This window comes from Peromyscus eremicus, chromosome 7 (assembly GCF_949786415.1).
Source record: "Peromyscus eremicus chromosome 7, PerEre_H2_v1, whole genome shotgun sequence".
NCBI lineage: Eukaryota > Metazoa > Chordata > Mammalia > Rodentia > Cricetidae > Peromyscus > Peromyscus eremicus.
The window spans coordinates 17066546-17082987 of NC_081422.1; the positions used below are offsets into that span (position 1 = coordinate 17066546).

Genomic DNA, 16442 nt, shown 5'->3' on the forward strand with positions numbered 1-16442 from the left:
GTGAGAATTGAGCAGTGCCCAGGCAATGGTGGCACATCACATGACTAATCCCAGCACTTGGGAGGCAGAGCCAGGTGGATCTCTGTGAGTTCGAGGCCAACCTGGTCTACAGAGCGAGATCCAGGACAGCCAGGGTTACACAGAGAAACCCAGTCACGAAAAACCAAAAATAAAAAAGAATCTCCCAGTGAGGGGCTGGAGACATGGCTCAGTGGTAAGAGCCCCTGTCTAGAATCCTCGAGTGAGGGCCTGGGGGTGTGACTGGACAGTGTACTTAAACAGCATATACAAGACTTTGAGTTTTTGAGTTTTAGCTCCAGCATAGTGTGTGTGTGTATGTGTGTGTGTGTGTGTGTGTGTGTGTGTGTGTGAGAGAGAGAGAGAGAGAGAGAGAGAGAGAGAGAGAGAGAGAGAGGAGAGAGGAGAGAGAGAGAACGTCAGAACTTGCTAATAATCTATCATTGGCTTCACTCAATCCAATTAGCTTACTTGTATTTTTTCTTTAGTACGTGCCTACCCACACGCGCCCAACCTGAACAGCCATTCCCTCCCCCCTGGATTATTACCAACACCTTTCACCTAGCTTTCCCTAATGCATCCCGTCCCCAGACAGACTGAGTTGACCTGAGGTACCAGGCTCATGAATGTTGAGGTTGAAGTTTGACCCCCATCCACCTGCCCCTCCCATGCTGGCTGTTGAGTTTATTTATTTATGGCCGTGCTGGGGGATGGGACCAGGGCTTTGCACACGCTCAGCCCATGTTATATCAGAGAGCCCCACTCCCCGCCCTACCTGCTTGCAATCCTTCCTTGCAGCGTGACCAACAAGGTTTTTGTTTCTCATTTTTGCATGTGTGCATGTGTGGAGGGGACGCTTTTCTGTGAAGGCCTGAATTTGAGATCCTGGGGTAGCTTCCTCCACTGGTCTCTGCCTTACTTCCCCAGGCAGGGTCTCAAGGAACCTAGAGCTCTGGGATTCAGCCAGTGGGGCTGGGGGTTTGCACGTGGGATTCCTGTCTCCGCCTCCGTGGGCTATGACTACAGGCCACCACCTGGGTGCAGGGTACTCGAGATTCCCCTTGTGTGGTAAGTACTTTACCCACTGAACCATCTCCCCAGCCCTTGTGTTATTGTTTTGCTTGAAAACAAGATCTTGGACTGGCCAGCAGGTAAAGATGATGTCCACTAAGCCTGATGCCCACGAAGCCTGACCTGAGTTGATTGCCAGCACCCACACGGTAGAAAGAAAGAGTTGACTCCTTCAACTTGTCTTCTCACCTACACCCTAGTGCTCTCCTCTCGCTCTCTCCCTCCTTCTCTCTCAAATGTAATAAAAATTAAAAGTCAAATTAAATGAAAAACAGACTCTCACTCTGAAGCTCGTTAGCCTGGAACTCCTGGAAATCCTTCTACTTCAGCCTCCTGAGGGCTGGGATTACAGGTGAGCCACCATACCCAGCTCACTCAGATGTTTGTAAAAATGTAGGCGGGGCACCACATGCATGCAATACCCGTGATGGCCAGAAGAGAGCGCTGGAGTTCCCTAGAACTGCAGACAGGAATGAATGGTTGCGAGCCACCTTGCAGGTGCTGGGAACCGAACTGAGTCCTCTGCAAGAGCAACAAGTGCTCTTAACTGCCCTCTCTCCAGCCCTCAGCTGGATTTGACTGACTTAGGTGAGTGGTGAGTGTCCAGGGCTGCTGAGTTTCCAGTATTCAAAATGAGAAACTCCCAAGCCTTGTAACCTGGGCACTTGGGAGGCTGAGGCAAGCAGCCCATGTGTTCAGTTCAGTCTGGACTTCACAGGCAAGTGGCTCTGTGAGTTCCAGGATCTGTTTTAAAACAAAAACAAGTGTGAGTCACTTGAAGTCACAACCATCAGTAAAATGCTCGCTGCACAAGCAAGGGAACCTGAATTTGACCCCCTGGCACAAAAATAAAAATCCAGGCTTGGTGAGGCCTCCCTTGGGGGCGGTCAACAAAGTCAGACATACTGAGTTGAGGCAGGACCAAGCCCCTCCCCTCTGCTGAGCTATCTCAAGCTCCGGAAATTTGTTGACCTTGTCTCATGTAGCCTAGGCTAGCCTCCAACTTCCTATATAGCTGAGGATGACCTTAAACTTCCTTTCTTCTATGCTTTTAAAAATATTACCAGAGCCAGGCGGTGGTGGCGCACGCCTTTAATCCCAGCACTCAGGAGGCAGAGGCAGGTGGATCTCTATGAGTTAGAGGCCAGCCTGTTCTACAGAGTGAGTTCCAGGACAGCCAGGGCTGCTACACAGAGAAACCCTGTCTTGAAAAACAAAAATAAAATAAATAAAATAAAAATATTACTAAGAGCCAGGCATGGTGGTACATGCTTTTAATCCCAGCACTTGGGAGGCAGAAGCAGGTGGATCTCTGAGATGTAGCTAATACCAGGGCAGCCAAGGCTACACAGGGAAACCCTGTCTTGGAAAACCAAGTGTGTGCATATGTGTGTGTGTGTGTGTGTGTGTGTGTGTGTGTGTGTGTGTATAAAATATAATTATTACTATTATTTTTGAGACAAAGTCCGGTATAGGTCAGGCTGGCCTTGAGTTGGCTTTGTACTCACACATGACTCTGAACCTATCTCCTGCTTCTGTCTCCTGCTGCGGTGAATACACATGTGGTCTACCAGGGTTTATGTCTGCGAGGGATGCCACCTGGGACTTCATGCATGATTAGCTCTCTATCCACTGAGCCACACTCAAGGTCCCAGAAATCTTTATTTTGCTGCTTGGGTACAAAAAGGACAAGCAGGAACCAGGCGTGGTGTATACAACTGTAATCTCAGCACTCAGGAGGCGGAGGCGGAGGCAGAGGAAGGATCAGGAGTTCAGGGTCTGAACTGAAGGCCATCCTGGGCCACATGATACCCTGTCTCAGAATCAAGCGAAACACAGGAGTCCCCAGGGAAGTGGCACAGAAGTTAGGTCATTGGCATCTACTGCACCTAAAACTGACGGGACTGTGTGGCCCAGAGGGCGCAGGATGTCCTATGTGAGCAGAATGCACAATGGTAAGCAGAAAAACAGACAGGTTTCAAATTCCAGCCCGATCAAGAGCTGAGTGTATTTCAATAGAAGAGCTGTCTCTCCCTGAGGGATTCCAATCACCCTCTGAGGACCTGTGTGCAAGACACTGCTTAATCTGTTTTTAATTTCCATGGGAAAGTTAAAGGGCTACTTAACAAAATAACCATCCAGAGCTTAGAGGCCCCGTGTTCTCTGTCCAGGCTTGTCCCTGGGGATCACAGCTCCTGAGGGAGCCTCAGCCCCTTGGCCTCACCTGGCCCCCGCTTCCCCTTGTCTCCTAGAATTGATCACCAAGTTGCAGGGACCAAAGAAAACACGTGTGACCCCTGCTTTGCCTGTGCCCCCTGGAAGAGGGTCTGGATGCTGGTGGCTTCATCCCCAGCCAGAGGGTATAGGGGTCTCTCACTTGTGAGGTGCCCCTTCCATACCACATCCCAGGCAGGCTGTCTTGGATGCTCCAGGGGCTGTGACAAATGGACACATGGATTTTAGTTCTGGTCTTCCACAATGTCATTTACAAGGCATCCCAGCTGCCCTTCCTGGAGAGGGATGCTTTCTTCTGCAGCCTCTTCGGTCCCTGTGGTTTCTGTTTGTGGGTTTGGTTTTTTCCTCTCTCTTTTCTTCCTTCCTTTCTTGTTGTACAAAGAAAGCAGTAGTCTGGATGGACTGTTTTCTTGTCAGTGCTCAGGAACCCAGGGCTTCAGCAGGTACAGTTCTGTTGATCAATCTGTTTCCGACAGGGTTCCATGGTGACGGCAACACCCACCCCACTGCGGCCAGATGTCATACGGGTCACCTCACTCCAGGTGTCAGTGTCTGGGTCATAGCATTCCACACTGTCTAGAAACGTGTGCCCGTCATAGCCTCCTGCAGAGAGAGTGAAGAGGAAGGTCACCTCCCTCAGAGGACTCAGTCTAATGCCCATGACAAGACAACAGAAAACAGGAGGAAAAAAGCCTCCTGTCTGTAATGGATGGGGATGAGGTGGAACCCTTGCCTAGACTCCCTGGGGAAGCAGCGTGGAGATGTGGGGGTGTAAGGGTGGGTGGGGTGGGGCTCAGTGGTAGAGCCCCTGCCCAGAATCCCCCAGTGAGGGCCGGGGAGTGGCTCAGTTATGGAACACTTGCCAAGTATTCAGGTGTTCCTTGGGTTCTATCCTCAGCACCAAAACTTGGAAAAGAAAAGATATGGAGACAGGAGTCTTTTTCACCCTGACCCTCCTCCTGGGCCTCACCGAGGACATAGATCCTGCCCTGGTGCACAGTGATCCCCAGCGCACTCCGTCGGTGCTTCATGGGGGCCACAAAAGTCCAGGTCTCTGTCTCCACATCGTAGCGTTCCACACTGTTCAGCTGGTCCTGTCCATCGTAGCCTCCCGCTGCGTAGATACAGTTGTGTAGCACACAGACCCCTAAACAGAAGCACACAGTGCAGAGTCACTCAGAGGCCTCTTTAGGGGCGACCTCGGCAGCTGCCTTCCGCCCCTCCATCCCCCTCTCCAGGAGGAACGCCTTAGAAATCAAGCTGGAAGTTGGTGTGGTAGAGCAGGCCTGCCCTGTCGTCCCAGCACGAGAGGCTGAGGCAGGAGGACCGTGAGTTCAAAGTCAGCTACATAACAGTTTTGAGGCCAGTCTGTCACGTATGCTCCTGACTCAAACAAGCTGGAAGACAGGAGGACAGCTGAAGGAAGTCTCTCCAGAGCTGGGCTGGGCGTGGTCTTCCCACTCACCCACTCACCTGCCCCACTCCGGATGGTATTCATTGGTGTGATCATCCGCCACTCATTCCTCTCTGGATAGTAACACTCCGCTGAGTTAAGCCGGTTAGTCCCATCGAAGCCCCCCACTGCATACAGCAAGCGGTTGAGCACTGCCACGCCCACGCCAATCCTCCGTGTCAACATTGGCGCAACTAAGTGCCATTCATCCCGATCTGGCTCATACCTGCGAAGGACATGATCACACCATGGTCACCCTAGGAGCTACAGCTGCCTTCCTTACAAGAAGCCCCATCATCTACTAGCACTTTTTTATTCACTCTACTTTAGAGCTAAGGGCTTGCTGTGTAGCCCAGGCTAGCCCAGAATTCCAGATCCTCCTGCTTCAGCCTCCTCAGAGCTGGGGTGACAGGCGTGCAGCACCTCCTGGCCCTGATCTCTTTATTCTTCTCAAGGGAGGGGGTCAGCAGCTCCATTTCCAGAGGAAGAAACTGAGGCTCACAGCCACCAGTTATGGAAGTGACAGCCAGGTCCCTTAAACCTCAGGTGTATCAGCTGTATCACCTGTGTGCTTCACCTCAGAGCTCATGAGCTCACATCGCAAGTAAGATTTGCATCAGAAATGTGGGGTAGGACATCCAGGATCACCAAGTGACATCGGAGCAGTTGTCCAACTCCAGAACCCCAAGAAAGTCTAACAACTAGGCTACCGCTCAGATGGTACTCCTCCAAGCAACATGATCAGAGATGGGGTGAACACGTCCCGGTTGGCCCGGCAGCATCCAGTCCATACCTGTGTTCCTGGAGTTATTAATAGTGCCCCTGTCCTTCTTGAAAGCGGCCCGCTCAGGGTGACACATCATCCCACCATCCTATTCACAGACCACACACATTAGAGGCCCCTAGGGCATTTGTTTAAACTTCCATTTTTAGGCTGGGGGTGGGGTTAGCTCAGGGGTAGAGGGCTGGCCTAGCATGCACAAGTCCCTAGGTTCTATTCCCAGCACCACAAATACACATTTGTCAAATTTTCTCATTTTCCTATCCTTACTCCAAGCCCTAAATTTGCAGGGGACAGTTGTCTGTCTGGAGACGGTCTCTTGTATCCCAGACTGGCCCTGAACTTGCCATACAGCCAAAGATAACCTTGAATTCCTGATTCTCCTGCCTCCCCCTCTCAAGAGCTGGGATGACAGGCATTAGAGGCTGATGTGGTGCTAGGCAAGCCTCTGCCAGCCGAGTCACATCCCTAGCTCGGTTCTTTCTTCCTTTCTCTCTTTTGGCGGTACTGGGGATAGAACCTAGAATTGGATTCAAGCCAGGGACCAGAGTCCAGGGACTACATCCCAGTTCAGAAGATACATCTCAATGTAAGCACACAGTTAGCATAACATAGTTCACATGTTGTGGTGATTCCCATTGTCCCCAGAGTGCTGATGATTCCTATAGGTTTGGGAAGGCCCCCTCCAGCACTCCCCAACCCTGGACACTGAGGATGAACATCGGCTCGGCCTCCTCTGGAGGCCGGGACAGGAGCAGGTGCCCTCCCTTTGGGCTCAGGTACTCACCTCTCCACGCTGCTGTGGTGGATGCAGCCGTGGGAACCCCCGACTGCGTAGATGTGGCCGTCTATGACCCCCACGCCAATGCGGTTGCGCGGCACGCTCATAGAGGCACAGGGCGACCACTGGTTGGTCATGGGGTTGTAGCAGTCCAGGGCGCTGGAGTCAGTGTTGCCGTCGGGCGAGTTGTTGCGGCCGCCCACAGCATAGAGTAGCCCGCCCACCACGCAGCCCGCCAGCCCGCTGCGCGGCACCTGCAGGTCGGCCAGGCGCAGCCAGGAGCCGTCGCTCGGGTTGTAGGCCTCCAGGTAGCTGAGCGACTGTCGGAAGTAGCCGCCCGCCGTGTAGATGAGGCGGCCCACCTTGGGCGCGCGGCAGGGCACGGCCTGCGTGGGCTTGTGCAGCGTGAGCTCCTGAAAGATCTGCACCAGGTAGTCCTTGCAGCGCGAGTCGGCCTGCAGGATCTCGCACTTCTGCAGCTGCGTCTGCAGGAAGCGCGGCGTGAGCGCGTGGCAGCGCACGGCCCGCAGCAGTGCCTGCACGTAGAAGCGCCGCTGCGGGCAGTCGTACTTGACCCAGTCGATGCACGCGTGGAACACCTCTGACTCGCAGCGCACGTTCAAGTCATCGCGGCTGATGAGCGTGGCCAGCTGGCAGTGTGACAGGTTGAAGAACTCCTCCTGCTTGGCTACCTGCAGGGGGCGCAGGTGAGAGGCTGCGCTGGGAAGCCCTCCCGGCCGGGGGGCCCTCCTGGCCCAGCACCCGCACACAGTGGGGTCTCTTTAGGGCATCTGTATTGTTTGATTTGGGTTTTAACTTTAATTGAACCCAGTCTGGCCTTTAATCCCTAGAAGGTAGAGGCAGGCAGATCTCTGTGAGTTCCAGGCCAGACAGGGCTGTTACACAGAAAAACCCTGTCTCCTAAAATCAAAATAAAATAAAATATAAAATGATTGACAGGCAGTGGTGCAGATTGGCTTTTTTATGTAGAAATATTTTATACAAATGATGAGGAATCTCAAGGATGAAAATGAGGCATAAACAGAACTTCACGTGGGCTTTGGTGGCCCAAGACTCACCACTTGGAAACCGGACACATGAGAATCTTGGTTCCCAGACAAGCCTGGGCTATGAAAACCAGCTGTCTCCAAAATCTAAATAAACAAAATACATTTATGCTGGTCCATATTGACCTTACACAGCTTGAAGGATGTGTGTGTGTGTGTGTGTGTGTTGGGGAACTGGCCTGGAACTCACTATGTAGCCCAGGCTGGCCTCCAACTCATAGATCTGCCTGCCTCTGCCTGCCCAGTTCGAGGATTAAAGGTGTGCGCACCACATCTGGTTTATGTGCGGTGGGGATGGACCTCACGCATGTGGAACAAGGCTCTGTCAACTGAGCCACACTATGCCAGTCCCATCTTGTGAGGTCAGGTGTGGGACTGTCCACCTGAAGGTGACACATGGGCATTCAAAACGGTTTTGGAGCATTTGAGACTTGTGGTTTTGAGGGCTGGTGATGTTCAGAGTGCACTGTCGTGTCCAGGGCACAGCCTTTCTGGTCACTGCCACCCTGAGCTGCTGACTGTGACTTTTGCCAGGGACTCTCACCTTACCTTGAAGACTTCCTGTACTGAGAAGTGAAAATGAAAGTGAGCTGACAAAGCCCACGCAGGGCTGCAGCATGAGGCTGGGGTGCTCGCTGACCGGCTGTTCATATGGAAACACTTTTTCTTTCCTCCCTCCCCCCCTCCTCCCTCCCCCCCCTTCTCTCTCTCTTCTCTCTCTCTCAAGATCTCACTGTGCAGCCCAGGGTGGCCTCTGTCTCCAGACTGCTGGGATTAAAAGTACTAGCCATCACATCTGGCTTGTCCTGACTTCCGGCCCCAGAGACAGCAGCTGCTGAGGCACTATGAGAACTTATCTTCCCCTGTTCCAGGGTCTCACTATATTCCGATTAGGGGCTCAGAACCTGAGTTTTCAGGCCAGCAATATGGTTTTGTGGGTAAAGGCACTTTCTGCCAAGCCCTCTGACCAGAGTTTAAGCCTAGAAACATATGTAAGGTAGAAAGAGAGAACCAGTTCCTTCCAGCTGTCCTCTGACCTCTACACAAGATCAGCCTGTCCATAAGCACAAGCACACATACAAGTAAATGTAAAAGAATTTTTAATTTTTACTTTATCGGGGTATGGTGTCACCCGCCTGTGATCGCAGCACTCAGAATGTGACAGCAAGGACAGGAGTTAAAAAACAGCTGAGCCGGGCGGTGGTGGCACACGCCTTTAATCCCAGCACTTGGGAGGCAGAGGCAGACGAATCTCTGTGAGTTCGAGGACAGCCAGGTCTACCTGTCTCCAATGAGAGACCCTATTTTGTAAAAACAAAACAAAACAAACCCAAAACCAAAAAGAATAAAAAAAAAAAAAATCAGTTCACCTAAAAAATACTGTCAAAAAAATGAAGTCCTGGGGCTCGGACTCTACGGGCAGCGTGTTCGCCTAGCAAGCACAGAGCCCTGGGTTCCATCCCCAGCACCACTTAAGTCAACTGTGAGTGAGAATGTCTGTAATTCCAGTACTTAGGAGGCCGAGAGAGGAGAATCAGGAGTTTAACGCCATCCTCAGCTACATAACCAGATTAGGGCCAGCCTGGGCTACGTGAGACCCTATGGAGGAAAAGGAGGGAAGAAAAGAGCATCAAAGGACTTGAACAACTGTTCCAGTCTCCAGGGGAGATGGCTGTGATGGCCTGTCGCACTCCTTGTGACCGCTGAGCCCAAGCTCCAGGCCTCACTTACCTCCCCGAAGTGCATGTAGATATACTCCCGGGCACGCTGGTGGAGTTCAGTGCAGCCGATCTGCTCGGCGAAGTTGGCGATGCCAATGGCATTGCTGGGGTCCAGCTGCTGCACGAGGAAGTCGCTGCAGGCTCGGACCACGCTGTCGATCTGATACATGACTGCCCCGTTCATCACGTGCAGCACACACTTCTCGCCCACGGAGATGGAGGCCGTGTAGGCGAACTCAATAAGCCGCTCCATGACCTTGGGGTGGATGCCTTCGATAGACACCACCTCCATGCCCTGCTCCCGAAGCCCGTTGGTGAACATGGCCTTAAAGACCGGGCTGGAGGAGGCCAGCACCACCTTGTGAGCCATGAATTGGGCAGCTGGGGTGTCCTCATATTTGACCTGCAGGGTCACGTCGCAGAGCTGCTGGCTCAGCCGAAGCTCGTTCATGATGCCGAAAGCCTGCTTGGTGTGGTCCTCCAGTGTGTAGCTGAAGGTGCGGTTGCCGTCCTGCGAGGGTGTCACCTCGGCCTTGCACTCCGTGGAGGCGTACATCACCGAGTCCCCTGCCCCCTCGGGGCACTTTGACCACAGGGGCAGGAACTGGCTGCTGCGGGGAGCCCCGCTAGGCCTGGGTTCTGGCTGCATGGGGTTCCGGGTGACAAGGTACAGTTCCACCACTAGCAGTTGGGGGCCTGGAGGGAGGGAAGAGTACAGGGCTGGGAAAGAGGGTTAGGTCAGACCCTGCCACGCTTCCTTTTTTTTTTTTTTTTTTTTGACACAAGGTCTTAGGTAGCCCAGGCTGGCCTCAAATTCACTAATGTAACTAAGGCTGGCTCTTAAACTACTGATCCTCCTGTGTGCTGGGATTACAGTGTGTGCCACAAGCCCAGCCAGGCTTCCTTTTGAAAAACTAAGCAGTGGTTTCTAGAGCAGTTTGCCAAGCCAAGTAAACTGGACACACCCGGCTCCATTCAAACTAACTTCTCCCCAACTCACTAGCCCGAAGGCCCGTCTAAGAAACGCGTCACATCATGTCCCCTTCTGCTCAGAATCGCCCCACACCTTTCACCAAGCCCGAGTGGAAACCCGCGTCAATGGCCTGCAAAGTCCCACATAGGCCCTTTCCAACCTCTTCACCCACTCTGTGCCAGCCACCCTTCCCTGCCCTTCCTCCAGCAAGTCAAATTCCTTCCTTCAACACCTCACCAAAATTCACAGAGCCTGCCAAGTATGAACTAGGCACTGTTCTGGGCTCCAGGGACACAGCAGGAAGACAGAGAAGGCCTGAAAATACAAGGTCTGCAGAGGAAACACTAAGCGGCCAGGGTTGTGGGGCAGAGAGTGTGGCGCACCGGGAACGCCCACGGTGAGCAGGGCAGGGGTTCAGGGGACCCTTGGAGACCTGAGTTATGTTTGGAATAGGGGGTCTGGAGAGAGGATCTGCATCTGGCTCCCCAGGGTCTGGGGCCCAGCCTGGAGTCGCGCCCCCCTCCCCGCCGTGTTGTGTCTATTGGAGCTCCGTGGGGGGCGATGAAATGCTCCGGGGGCCCCGAAAGTGAGCGACTGTCACGCGTGACCACACTGCCGGAGCTCAGGCCTGGCACTGCGCGGGGGGCCGTGCAGCGGCGCCCCGGTGCCCGGCGCCTGCTCGGACGGCCTCCCCACCGCTCGGAGGCGCAGCCCAGCGCCTGGAGAGCCCGCGGGGCCTGGTCCCGGGCCCCGGCCCGGTGCGGCGCACTCACCCCGCCATGGCCGCGCTCCGCCTCCGCCTCCGCCGCGCGGGTCACGGTGACTAAGCACAGCGCGCCACCCTGTCACAATAAGAGTCCCGGGGCGCCGGCCGCGGGCGACCCCTGCCCTCCACCGGCCGGCCGCGGCCGCCACCCTACGCGGGCGGCCGGGCTCGGCGGCCGGGGTGCGCACCCGGGGGGACGCGCGCTGCCCCCCACCGCGTGCACGGCCCCACGCGCGACCGCGGGCGGCCCTCGGAGCCGCCTCCCCACCGCATCTCCGCGGGCGCTCGCTCACCTCCGTCCCACCCCCCGGGTGTCTCTGTCGGTGCCACGCGTCCAATCCGCGCCGCCGGGCCGCCACGCGCCACGCTTCCGGGAGGAGCCGAGGGGGACCCTGGGGGCCTTGGATCGGGGACAGCGGTGCTGCGGGGTCGCGGGCGGCACGCGTGGGAGGAGCGGGAGGGCGGAAACGAGCGGCGGGCACGCAGAGGCGGTTCCAGCCCTTCCTGCAGGTGCCGGGCGGAGGGAGCAGGGCGTGGGTCTGGGCGGCCCTAGGAGCCTGCCTCCGGGTGAGGCTGTCCTGCACCCTGGGACCCTCCCACACCCCACACGGTCCAGCTAGACCCATCTACCTCTTGAGATACATACATCTTCTTTTAAAATAACTTTTTAATGCTTTTATCTCAATTTGTATTTTACTTGGTGTGTGTGGGTGCTTTGCCTGCATGTACGTCTGTGCACCGTGTGCATGCTGTGCCTTCTCAAGTCACAGGTGGTTGTGGGTCTGGTCCTCTACGAGAGCTGCAAGTACTCTTAAATGATGAGCCATCTCTCCAGCCCTATAACTTTAAAAAAAATTCCATTTATTAATTTTATGTATGACTGTTTTGCCTACATGTATGTAGGTACAGGACGTGAATCCTTGGTGCCCACGGAGGCTGAGATTCCCTGGAGCTGGAGATACAGATGGTTGTGAGCATGCGGGAGCTGGGAATCAAACCTGACTCCTCTGTAAGAGCCACGAGTGCTCTCAACCACTGAGCCATCGCTTCAGCCCTTAACTTCTTTTTGAAACAGGGCCTCGTTGTCTGTCCTTGGCTGGCCTTGAACTCAGAGACCCTCCTGCCTCTGCCTCCTGCGTGCTGGGGTTAAAGGCTGTGACATCACTTGAGCTTGTTTACGTTACTTTATGTTGTGTGTGCTTGTGCAGAGGTCAGAGGACAACTTGCAGAAACTGATCCCCAGCTTCCCCTCTGTGGGGCCTGGGGATTGAGCTCAGCCTGTCAGACTTGGCAACAAGCTCCTTTACCTGCTGAGCCATCTTGAAGGCCCCTTGTGTTTTACAATCTCATTTTCTCCCTCCCTCGGTTTATCTGTCAGTAGGAGAGGTGTGGTGTTCATCTGAGGGCACTGGAATGCCCAGATCTGCCTCTGTGTTTCTCACAAACTTGATATTTTTTTATGGTAAGAGATACTTATTTGCTGCACGTGGCATTTATGATGGAAAGTTATTTCCTGAACTGTCAAGATGGCTCTGTGGGTAAAGGTGCTTTAGGCCACTCCTAGCTACCTGAGTTCCATCCCTAGCATCCACATGGTAGGAGAAAACCAACTCCTGCAAGTTGGTCTCTGACCTTCATGTACCCACATAAACTAATTTTAGAAATAAAGTTGTAGCCGGTGGTGATGGTGAATGACTTTAATCCCAGTACCTGGAAGGCAGAGGCAGGCAGATCTCTGAGTTCGAGGTCAGCCTGGTCTACAGAGTGAGTTCCAGGACAGCCAGGACTACACAGAGAAACCTGTCTTAAAAAACAAAAACAAACAAACAAAAGTTGTTTCTTATTGGTGCTGGAGAGATGGCTCAGTGGTTATGAACACTGACTGTTCTTCGAGAGGACCCAGGACTCAGGTTCAATTTCCAGCACCTGTATTAGGGTAGGAACAAACATCTGTAACTCCAGTTCCAGGGCACGAAACACCCTCCTTTGCCCCCCACTGTGAAGACAAAATACACATAAGATAAAGAAAAACAAAAATTATAAAATATTTACTATATTACTATTATTTTTGTTTTTGATATAGGGTGTCTTTGTGTAAGAGATCTGACGGTCCTGGAACTCACTCTGCAGACCAGGCTGGCCTCAAACTCACTGCCTCTGCCTCCTGAGTGCTGGGATTGAAGGAGTGCACTACCACCACCCAGCAACATTTATTATTTGATTAATTGATTGAGACAAGATGTTATGTAGCCCAAGCTAGCTTTGAACCCTGAATCTCCCTGCCTCCATCTGCCCAGGGCTGAGATTACAAATTTGTATTCTCTCCCCTAGCTTTACTTATTTTTCAAATTAATTAATTTTTAAAAATTTTATGTGTATTGATGTTTTGCCATGGGATGCCAGGTCCCCTGGAACTGGAGTTAGAGACAGTTGTGAGCTGCCACGTGGGTGGGTGATGGGAATTGAGCCTGGGTCCTCTAGAAGAGCAGTCAATGCTCTTAACCATCAAGCCACCTCCCCAGCTCCCAGCTTTACTTATTTATGTTTGAGACTGTGTAGTCCAGGCTGGCCTTGAATTTAAAGTGGTTATCCTGCCTCCCAAGTGCTGGGGTTTTTAGTGTAGCCAGCCACCATGATTGACTATATAACTTTTAAGTTAGTGTATTTGTGTTTAGCAACTGAGTAAAGAAAGGAATGCCAGTGGAAAAGATGTTGGTCCGTGTGGGAAATTCCTGGAAACCCCAGGTGAATTCAGCCTCTTCAATGTTCATTTTCAGGACTTGGAACCAATGCAGATAAAGCTGCAGTTCCAGGCTTCTCCAAAGGTGGCATCTTGTCACACTCTACCATGGTGGTGTAGTCCTGACACCCTGGCTAAAACCACAATGTCTATTTCTCAAAGTCCAATCTACTGGCTCTGTGAGCTGGCTGTAGAGATTTATCAAGGCTCATTCATGTGCAGATATTTATTGCATGACAATGTAACTGGCAAAGTGAATCATAAGTCTAATTAATCTTATCAATGAAAACCAGGAGTCAGATATTAGGGTAAAACCTGAAAAATCAGAGAAGCAGAGGAGCAACCATCCATGACTTCGTACCTCTCTGGATCTTCTGCTGGGTCTATTTCTGCCAATTGAAAAAGTCTCAGTTCCTTTTAGAATCAATTCAGAAAGCTTTTCTACATAAGTCTTTAATTTTTTACTCTGTTTGTGTGGTAAAAATATCCATTCTAAGGTATTATCTTCTCTCTGAATTAAAATCCCTGTAGGGGATTGTATAGAAGGTAAAATAACCAGAATGCAGTCAAGCTCTGGATCCAAACAACCCGCATGTGCATCCTGTGATTTCTATTCTACCAAAGCCAATTCTCTCTCAACTTCAGCTGATAAATTTCTTGGACTATTTAAGTCCTTGTCACCTTGTAAGGTTTGAAACAAATTATTCAGTTGAGTTGTTAACCCAATTATGTGTCATAGCCAGTTAAGGTCTCCCGACAATTTTTGAAAGTCATTAAGAGTCCACAATTAATGCAGGCAGTGGTGGCACATGCCTTTAATCCCAGCACTCGGGAGGCAGAGCCAGGTGGATCTCTGTGAGTTCCAGGAAAAGCACAAAGCTACACAGAGAAACACTGTCTCGAAAAACAAAAACAAACAAACAAAAAAAAGAGATCTCTCCTGATTTGTACCTTTTGGGGTTGAAATTTTTATAAACCTATTATATATATATATTCTCCTTTTTATATTTTTTCAGGAGCAATTTGTAATCCCCAACAAGGCAAAATTCTCTTTACTTCTTCAAAAGTTTTCTCTAAAGTATCTACATTTGAATCAGCTATATCATACATATAATGGTAAATTATAGATTGAGGAAACTGTACACAAATTATTTCCAATGGCTGTCGTACAAAATATTGGCAGAGTGGAGATGTTTAACATTCCTTGTGGGAGAACCTTCCATTGCTATCTCTTAACAGGCTGAGAATTATTATAAGTAGGCACCGTGAAGGCAAAATTTTCTCTATTCTTTTCTTTTCTTTTCTTTTTTTTTTTTTTTTTTGGTTTTTCAAGACAGGGTTTCTCTGCTTTGTGCCTTTCCTGGAACTCGCTTGGTAGCCCAGGCTGGCCTTGAACTCACAGAGATCCGCCTGCCTCTGCCTCCCGAGTGCTGGGATTAAAGGCGTGAGCCACCACCGCCCTATTCTTTTCTTGTAAAGGTATAGTGAAGAAACAGTTTTAAATCAATGACTATAATAGAACATCCTTTAGGTAATAGAGAAGGCTAGGGAATTCCAGGTTTTAAAGAGCCCATTGGCTGAATCACCTTATTAACAGCTCTTACATCAGTTACCATTCTCCATTTTTCAGATTTCTTTTTCATAACAAATACTGGAGAATTCCAAGGACTGGTCAATTCCTTAATATTTTGAGCATTTAGCTGCTTCTGCATCAGCTGTTCTAAGGCCTGCAGTTTCTCTGATGTCAAAGGCCATTGTTCTACCCAGACAGGTTTGTCAGTTAACTGAAGGTAGGGCTGTTGATACCTTTGAAAGATCAACAGCTGTTGTGCCTTGTCCTTGTACAACCTGAATGGTTGGTGACTGTTCCTTATAACACCTTCTAATATTTTTTCCAGAAACATACATTAGTTTATGGTTTGTTTCTGATATTGGAGGAATGTTAATCTGGGTATTCCATTGCTGTAACAAATCATGTCCCATAAATTCATTGCTATATTAGCCACATATGGCTTTAATTTTCCTCTCTGTCCTTCTGGCCCTATACATTTGACCCATTTCACACTTTGCTTTACCTGAGGTAAAGTTTCAATCCCTAAAAGCTGAACATTTACCTCCTGAAGAGGCCAATTTGTATGCTAAGATTCTGGTGCAATTATTGTTACATCTGCTCCTATGTCTACAAGACCTTCAATTACAATGTCCTTCATTTGTATTTTTAGCTTTAGTCTTTGATCATTTATAAAAGTTTGCCAAAATATTTGCTTTATAGTTTCTCCTGAAATTGTTTTATCTTCTAAAGCTGGTCTATCATCCAGAGCAGTATGTTTTTACAATAGGCATTAGGTCCTTTAATTGTTCTGTGGAAGAGTTTCCCCCATGGTGACAGGGAATGACTGAGCCAAATTTGACATGGGGGCCTGTGAGAGGCCCCCTAAGGCATTTCCTAATGGCAAAGGGTTGTCTGTCCCTTGTTGATCTGCATTTATTGGTCCAGTGTCGGCCTTTGCTGCATCTTCTGCATACTCTAGAAGGCAGGGGCCTTCTGTTTGGATTATTCCTAGAAAAAAACGTTTCTAGGAATGCTCTGTCTACAGTCCCTTTTTAGGTGACCTTGTTTGCCACAATTAAAACACCTGACATTTTGATTTTTCTTCAAGCCTCTGGAAATCACCTCTCCTATGCAAGCATTATCATGGTTATGAGATTCAATATTGACTGTATCTCAGATCCATTCCTCTCAGGGTTGTGGTGGTATTGTGTTCCCCAAAATATTGTGCACCCTAATAAACTTATCTGGGGTCAGAGAACAGAACAGCCACTGGATACAGAGGCT

At 50.8% G+C, this 16442-nt stretch overlaps 1 protein-coding gene across 2 annotated transcripts; it reads right to left on the minus strand.

Annotated features, from left to right (window-relative positions):
* Positions 1–2732: 2732 nt before the first annotated feature.
* On the minus strand, positions 2733–11308 carry Keap1 (kelch like ECH associated protein 1). Of its 2 annotated transcripts, none has more exons than XM_059267421.1 (6): positions 11160–11308; positions 9138–9823; positions 6346–7031; positions 4798–5003; positions 4295–4471; positions 2733–3927 (listed from the first exon to the last, which is right to left on the minus strand). In XM_059267421.1, the coding sequence occupies exons 2-6, from the start codon at positions 9774–9776 to the stop codon at positions 3761–3763; spliced, it is 1875 nt and encodes a 624-aa protein (XP_059123404.1). In that variant the 5' UTR covers positions 9777–9823; positions 11160–11308; the 3' UTR covers positions 2733–3760. The 2 variants fall into 2 exon arrangements, with proteins under 2 accessions (XP_059123404.1, XP_059123403.1); XM_059267420.1 differs by lacking the exon at positions 11160–11308 and adding an exon at positions 10874–11006.
* Positions 11309–16442: the final 5134 nt, after the last annotated feature.